The sequence below is a fragment of the Gadus morhua genome, chromosome 1 (assembly GCF_902167405.1).
Source record: "Gadus morhua chromosome 1, gadMor3.0, whole genome shotgun sequence".
Lineage (NCBI taxonomy): Eukaryota > Metazoa > Chordata > Actinopteri > Gadiformes > Gadidae > Gadus > Gadus morhua.
In genome coordinates this window covers 2,903,206-2,911,474 of record NC_044048.1, presented here as the reverse complement: position 1 = coordinate 2,911,474, position 8,269 = coordinate 2,903,206, and the positions used below count along the sequence as shown (strand labels likewise).

At 43.3% G+C, this 8,269-nt stretch overlaps 1 protein-coding gene across 2 annotated transcripts in view; it reads left to right on the top strand.

Annotated features, from left to right (window-relative positions):
- Window positions 1-449: 449 nt before the first annotated feature.
- The window catches only part of LOC115545085 (sodium- and chloride-dependent GABA transporter 2), a 33,339-nt gene continuing 25,519 nt past the window's right edge, over window positions 450-8,269 (top strand). For both annotated transcript variants that reach the window (XR_003977062.1, XM_030357933.1), the window contains exons 1-5: window positions 450-616; window positions 908-1,089; window positions 1,765-1,899; window positions 3,340-3,480; window positions 6,700-6,787. Coding sequence is in view for 1 of the 2 variants with exons in the window: in XM_030357933.1 (XP_030213793.1) it covers window positions 609-616; window positions 908-1,089; window positions 1,765-1,899; window positions 3,340-3,480; window positions 6,700-6,787 (554 nt within the window). In the remaining variant the exon portion in view is untranslated. The remainder of the gene's footprint in view (window positions 617-907; window positions 1,090-1,764; window positions 1,900-3,339; window positions 3,481-6,699; window positions 6,788-8,269) is intronic.

The window sequence follows — 8,269 nt, the reverse complement described above, 5'->3', positions numbered from 1 at the left end:
CAATCTCCCATGTGTCTCTGACATGGACATTATCATTTAAATAAAGGCTGTGGCCAGCCGTGTAGGCCAGTGTTTTTCCCTCAGAGAGAAGTGATGATGGGGGGGGGGGGGGCAAATTCGACAAATAAACTATGTAGAAAATGGCTTTTCCTTTTTTTTTGTATTCTTTATTTGTACACTATTATACTCTGAATTATTAATGCAACAAATCAGGCTCTACTTGTTCCCGATTATCAAATAAAGGGGGCTTAATCGCGAGAGCTACAGGGAGGCTCAGCTGATTTGGTTTAGTTGGTAGCAACTGAGCTGCAGGTCTGAATGACTGCAGCTTCACATGATGTCTCAGTGGAAAAACACAGCAGAACACAGAGCTCCCTCCCTCTTTCAGTCTCTCTAATTGAGTGTGAGAACCTTGGATCTCGATTGTAGAGGAGGGAGGGGGGGCGGGGTGAGAGTTGGAGTTGAGGCTTATGAGTTAAAGGGTTAGTTATACTTCATGTATTTCTGTGCATGACGTCTGCGCTTGTTGGATTCTCCATGGAGCACCGGGAGGAATACTGATCACTTTGTTGTTGCTGCAAACATCTCCTCTGGGGAAAAGCTTTGTGATGGAGGTGTAAGTACCCTGCTCTTTATTTATCATGCTCATCTCATGCTTTGTCGTTCACACACTGAGTTCTGACTTACATCCACTATCTACTCCGTGTTTCTGTTCTTCAAGTGCACCGTTTTATGAATTTAAAGTTAACATCCATGGCCAAAAAAACATTAAGTTGCTATTTTTAGCTTTTTAAAATTTTTTAAATCTCTGTTAATAAAGTGCAGCCGCGGTTCAAGTTCAGTCCTGCTGAAGCCTCTGACCGATTGGCTCTGTTATTAACGATGGTGCCTATGTGACCATGAGCAGAGATGTCCCCCAGAGGATCAACCATAAAGCGGCTCACCAGGAGAAGGTGAAGAACAGCAAGCTGCTGCTGGAGCGGGGCCAGTGGGCCAACAAGCTGGAGTTCCTGCTGGCCGTGGCCGGAACCATGGTGGGGCTGGGGAACCTGTGGCGGTTCCCCTACTTATGTTACAAAAACGGAGGAGGTAAGGACCATTCCTTGAAGTACTAAAGTTTATTCCGATGACATTAGTGAGGGTTTCCACTGTGAAACCAAATAAATGGGATGCTTGCCGTTGAATGAGGGAGAGGTAGTTTGAGGCTGAAAAGCTGCACTTTGAATAGTTTTTGCATTCGATATTCCGTCCATGCCTCCCTGTGCCCCTTCACACCATGCAGTGCACGGGGGACGCAGCTTAAATGCCGCGTTTCCACTGCTGGGTGCGGTACGGTTCGGTTCGCCTCAGTCCGGTAGGGAGGGGGCGGTACAGCCCAGCTCAGTTCCGAGGTCGCGTTTCCACCGCCGACAGTAGCCTACCCTTTATAGTAGGCCGGATGTCGATCGCCGCTGGAGCTACGTAAACATCGTAAACAACGTCTTCCTCCCCAAGAATGCAGAGGAACGTCTCCACCTCCTTGTTCGCCCAAGCAAGCGTTTTACGCGACATGTTCATTGTAAAGAATAATACCTCGTGGCTACTGTTAGTTTGTTTTTATCCCCACGTCCGGGTCACGCCCACTTTTGGCGGTGGAAACGCAATCAGTACCTCACCTTTGCGAACCGAACCGTACCGCACCCTGCAGTGGTAATGCGCCATTTGGCACCACCGTGTGACAGACCTGGTTGTGATTATAATAATGAGTGTTTCATGTGTTTCCAGGTGCCTTTCTGGTTCCCTATGTGTTGTTTCTGGTCTCCTGTGGTATCCCCATGTTTCTGCTGGAGACCGCCATGGGGCAGTACACGTCCCAGGGATGCATTACCTGCTGGAGGTCCTTCTGCCCGTTGTTTGAAGGTGGGTTTAATCAGAACCCTACACATTGCATTGGGTTTGTAATCTTGTGTCAGTACCCAACGGTTTGGGGTTTTGTGTTCACCGAATGCACAACTCTTTCTGCTCTGAATGGCACCATGGTAGAATCATTCTTTCACAGCAATACATAGATCAGATATCATGTATGGTTCTTAAAATATTTAAAAAAATGGAAAATTGCTATTATTATATATATACTATTAAGTATTTTTAGGGTTAGGGTTACTGTAAGAGCATGTTGACAAGCACTTCTGAATGAAGTATAGTTACTGACAGTGATAAATGACTGTCATTCATAATGACTTTGTCATTACAATAAAAATAATTGTATCATTAGACCCTATCTTAATGAATTGTTCTACCCTGTAGTTATGGACAATACAATTTATTAAATTCTATTTACATGATACAAAGCAATACAGAAGCAGTCGTTTGATTGTGTTGGAAAGCAATTTATTACATAAACTTAAACTCGGTTTTATGAGTCCTCGACTTTAATACTGAGAATATGTGAGATCGTTTTCTAAAGAAATGAAAACTACCTCATGTAACAACATACAGACAATCCACAGTCTAGGCCCTAGACTGTGGATTATCTGTATGTTGTTGTCAAAAAGTAAAGGAAGCTAACTTCCTTTAGCCTAGACTCTAGGCTAAAGGAAGTCAGCTCTCTTGAGTTTTTATTCATTTATTTGGTAACATGCAGTTAATTATCTATGAAAGCAATCTGTCCATGCAAGCTCTTAGCAGGGAGTGCCAGTGTTTATATCAGTACAGCCAGAAACCCCCTGGAGGGAACATTGCCAACAATGTTAACAAGCACTGTAACTCAGCCAAGTGGACGTCATTAAAATAAATGTGGCTTAAATGTGGCAAGAATGACTTGTCGGACTCTGGTGCTGGGTGAGGCAGCACACCTGTTGTGTAGCGATGGCTGGTTTAACCCTGTGCACATTGAGCTATCAGTGTGCATGAGTTAAACCAGCCATCGCCACACACACTCAGGGAGAGTTCTCCTAGTTGGGAACATGGAGCAGCAGGCTCTGTATCATTATCCACAAACCCTCAGGACAAACCATCTTTCAACACCACCCCCTGCTTCCTGTGTTTGGAGGAGCCCAGCTAATGTCACCCAGGTGGCGTGTAGCACTGACATTGCTTCACTAAATCTGCCAATTTGTTAATTATGGCAAACAGGCATATTCCAGTCGCTCGTGGCAGTATAACAAATATACCACAACAAATCATCTTTTTGGCTGTTGCTCGAAAATGGCCCAGTGTAAGAATATCCCATAGAGTGTATCATCCTTTAGAAAGTAGCACCATATAACTCAATTCCTCCAACACGTCTACATACAAGACTATTGGGCAGCCTATGTTGTGCGATTCCTTCCTAACCGTGAGGATGTGGCTCCTATCCAGGGATAGGCTACGCCACACAGGTGGTGATCGCCTACGCGGCCGTCTCCTACATCGTGATCCAGGCCTGGGCCTTCTTCTACCTGTTCTCCTCCTTCAGCAGCGAGGTGCCCTGGGCATCCTGCCACAACGCCTGGAACACAGGTAGGACCCACAGGGAGCCGGCACTGAGGTGGTGGGCACTGAGGGGGTGGGCACTGAGGGGGTGGGACCCACAGGGAGCCGGCACTGAGGGGGTGGGACCCACAGGGAGCTGGCACTGAGGGGGTGGGCACTGGCGTCCGAGGACAAATGTGGCCTGTTCATGATTATAATTAGTTTGTGTGTGGTTAGGTTAGTAAGTGGACAGATGCCGTGGAGCACTGTTGATAAGGGTAATTTTAGAAAGAAATGGTTTCAACTCAAATTAATCTGCATGTACAACATGCACACAGACTGATTTAATCTCAGGAAGTTATTTGGAAGGTTGCCCCTTACTGTCTGCCAGGTCATTGAGGTCAGCTCTCTTTGGCTGTGTTACAGTTCTGCAGTCTTAAAATCCTTTACACTTACTTTCAGAACTGACAGATTAACAAATTATGTTAAATGGTTTCTCAAACATGACCACACTGTAAAAAATAAAAAGTTGAGAAAACTCAAAATTGCAAGGCAACTTACTGCAATCAATTTTTGAATTTTGAGCCCAACAAAATGTCATTTTTCTTCTTTAGACTAACTTGAAAGTTAGTTATACCAACTAAGATTTTATATTTTACAAAACTCAAAAAAGTAAGTCAGGGTTGTTAACTTAATATTTCAAATTAAGGTTAATATTATTTAAAAAAAAAAACATTTCAAAGAATGCAAAACTAGTTTCAAGTTCACTTTATTAAAATGAATAATTGGAAACTTCCATTTGACATTTCTGAATGCCAGACAGCAATAGAACAAGCAACATCTAGCTAGTTCAGCAGCAGAGAATCGCTGTCTAAATGCAGCAAACCAAAGTGCAGAACAAGTTCAACATTATGGTCAAACTTGTTCTGCACGATATGGGAGCCCAGGTTAATCGGTGACGCAACTCTCGTGCCTCATACACTGCACGATCCCGAGAGCTGCCTTTATTTAACACACACCAAGAAACAGCGCACCGCACAACCAACCAACGGACATGCAAGTCTCGGTAACGGTGGCGGCAACACTACACACAATAAACAACACACAAACAATAAAGACCCCAAACCCGTTAATCCCACTTAACCTAACAGAAACAAATTGACAAAAAGGCAATAAACCCCTTTTTCCCAACCGGCATCACGAATACCCAGACTCCCCGGGGGGTAGTGTGATGGAAAATCTACATGTTGTATTGTTTTGGTCTATATGAATTTAAGTTTTGTTGCTATTCTGTGTAATTTTATATAGTGTCTGCCTTCTGCTCTCCTTTTGGGTCATTTAAAGTGTGAACGTTCGAGAGTCGTGCGATGCATTTTATTGCCTGCCTGTTCCTATCTTTTCGTGTGACATCTCCCAAGCAATGCTTTGAAGTATGGGCCTTTTTCTCGACACTCTGGCTAGCGTAAACAAAGTCAGAGAGTTACATGTCACGGCCACCGACCCCACCTTAGCCTCGGGTGGGGAGCTTCAACTGTAAAGATAACAATCTGGTTTCACATTCCGTTCTTGGAATCTTGCTATTCTGCAAGGTCTTCTAAATATGTAATACTTAAGCCTGCCACACACATAAAGATTTTATAAATCTCAACCGATTTTTTATCTGTGAGAGACCCCACACATAAACATTACATTAACAGTTTTGATCGTATTGTGTGTGGTGTCCTGCGATATTCCAAACACAGCACACCACACACATAAAGATTTGTCTTCAGACGCACTAGAATCTTGTCCCTCAAGCAAGAAATCTCGCGTGAACAAACGTGATCTGACGTAGTACTCTGACTGACCTGTGGGGGCAGTCACACCAAAAATAGTCATTGAACTAACTACAAGAAGAAGTGAAGAAGAGCGAGTGTAAACCGGTGTAAACTCATGGAGGACCAGCTGGATACCGACTGCATGATGGTGGTTTTGGGATTAATCCTAACTGAAAAATCCCTTAACTTTAACTGTCTTCGCCATATTGGTGGTATTCAGGGATATCGTAGCCATGGAGATAGCTCGTTATAATTCCGTGTTCAGTCAGCTCGCTCTTTATTGGTTAAATTCAATATTACGTCACGTTGGAGACTCCCGATTGTCGGCTTCCCCCCCACACAAGACGTTTGACACCATACGTTCTCCGCCGATAATCTTAAATATTGAACATGTTTAATACTTACGATTATCGGCGCCGACTGATTTCGGAGCCGATTGTCGGCCGAATTTCACTCTTAACACACCACACACTACAAGAGAATCTTATAAAATAATCTTAAGAGCTTAAAATAATCGGGCGATGTCTGTCCGTGATCGGAAGGGGGAAAATCGGGGCAAAATCAGCCCGATTATCTTTATGTGTGTGGCAGGCTTTAGTGTTTCATGTGATGTAATCTGGTTTCACATTCCGTTTCCGTATTGTATGTAGTTTGGTTTGGGCCTGTTTTACTTGACCCCCTGGGGAGCAGAGAAGCAAAGGGTGATAAGGAACAGCCTCAACCACCTTTTCAACCTCTGAAGAAACTTCAATCAATAGATTAACATCTGGTTAACAAAGGTTTCTGGTTTATTGGGGCCAACTGCCCTCAAGGATCTGATCTAACTCTATAAAAGCTCCTGACTTTAGCTACTCAGTGGACTTGTCTGAGCGTACCTTCAGAGAATGAAGTAACACGCAAAGAGGAGCTCCCATCTGAGGCCTCAGATTATTGTAATGTATGCCTGTTATGTTGTTTGTTGATGCATGTTGTGATGTATCTTTGTTCGTACTTTTAATACAAATATATATAACCACTAATTGTCAACAGTATTGTGTGCTTTTTGCATCTAAATATCTCATCTGCTTAGACGCAATATCTGATACAGAAATTGCCACGACAGTAGGAGTCACCACAATATTTACCATCTGAAAATTCCGTTAGGAAACCCCGTATTTTCCAAAGTGTCGAAATGCGCATGTGCACCGTAGTCGGCCCAGCCTCAGGCAGAGTCTGACTTAAACCCGTGTGTCTTGCTAACAAAGATACTACACTGAGCCCAACTCTTGACCCAAAACTCAACATTGTTGGTTGGACTAAATTGCATTGCACAGTTGACATGAATACTTAATGTTTTATATTCATTTTACTCAGAAATCCTTGAGACCAACAATTTTAAGTTTTCGTTTTTACAGTGCACATCTATGCCTATCTGCAAGACTAAAAAGCAATTCTTCCTTGCTGTTTTAAGATTCATGCGTGGAATTCGATAAGAGAAATTCTTCATTCAACTGGACTGCATCTTCAAATGAAACTTCGCCTGCAACAGAGTTCTGGGAGTAAGTTTAACCCTCTTTTAAAGATTGCCTACAGTTACAATCTGTAATGACTGTAACTCTGCACCCCACCATGGTTATGATGAGTATTACATCAGGCCAGCACTGATATGTTGGCCTATCAATGGCCCAAGCCAGGTAAAAGGGTCTTCCGACATATTACACACACAGGACACTTTGTCGCAAGTCAGCCTCATGACCCTTTGGTTCACAACAAACACATTGGTTAATTACCATCATATCTACAACACAGGACATAGTGATATCATTTGTGTTATGTTCAGTTTTGAAGGCTATAGGTTTTTTTAAATTGTGGCCTAATTGTTTTTCTCCTAATGTAAGTAGTTTGCTTACTAGTTTGCTGTAGGTCGGTACAGACTGATTTGAGTCGCTGGGATGATGGGATGACTTGCCAAGCTGCTGATCTTCTTACAGGCAAAACTTTGTGTTTGTTTTTAAAGTTTTAAATAGTTCCGTGTCAAGTGACACAGAAAGAGGTGCGGTAAATAAAATAATTGGGTTGGAAACAGGTGGCCTCTGTCCAGTGGCACAATTTATAGTCTTACGGTGCGGCCACACCAACCGCGCCTAACCTGACGCTTGATCATTGTGTGGTGGTTCAACGCTTCCAACGCGTCAACGCGCCAACGCAGCTAGATGAGTCCATGTCCATGCAAGTGAACGGAGCGTTCCCTCTTCGTCATAACTATGAAACCAAACATCCTTCACATTCACCGAGCGAACATTATGAAAGTAAAATGCACATTTCTCGCTAAAAATGTTTCCATAAACGCATTTAATGGCGTAACTATGTTACTATTTCCACCCAGAATAAAGATAGTTGTCGGCCGTGGCTGCGCTGGAGACCGAGGTAGGAAACCCAAACACCGCCGTGTTTGGGTGATAGAGTTTAGATCGGGTTAGATTCAATAATCTCTGATATAAATAACAATAATCGGGTTAAATAACTTCACATGGTGTGTCTGGTGTGTTTCCAGCATTCGTAGTGTTGATCAGGAGAGAAATTGTCCGCCAAGACGTTGAGGTTGCTTAGCATCCAGAGACTCTGTCCATGCAAGTGAACGGAGCGTTCCCTCTTCGTCATAACTATCAAACCAAACATCCTTCACATTCACCGAGCGAACATTATGAAAGTAAAATGCACATTTCTCGCTAAAAATGTTTCCATAAACGCATTTAATGGCGTAACTATGTTACTATTTCCACCCAGAATAAAGATAGTTGTCGGCCGTGGCTGCGCTGGAGTCCGAGGTAGGAAACCCAAACGCCGCCGTGTTTGGGTGATAGAGCTTAGATCGGGTTTGATTAAATAATCTCTGATATAAATAACAATAATCGGGTTCAATAACTTCACATGGTGTGTCTGGTGTGTTTCCAGCATTCGTAGTGTTGATCAGCAGAGAAATAGTCCGCCAAGACGTTGAGGTTGCTTAGCATCCAGAGACTCTGTCCATGCAAGTGAAC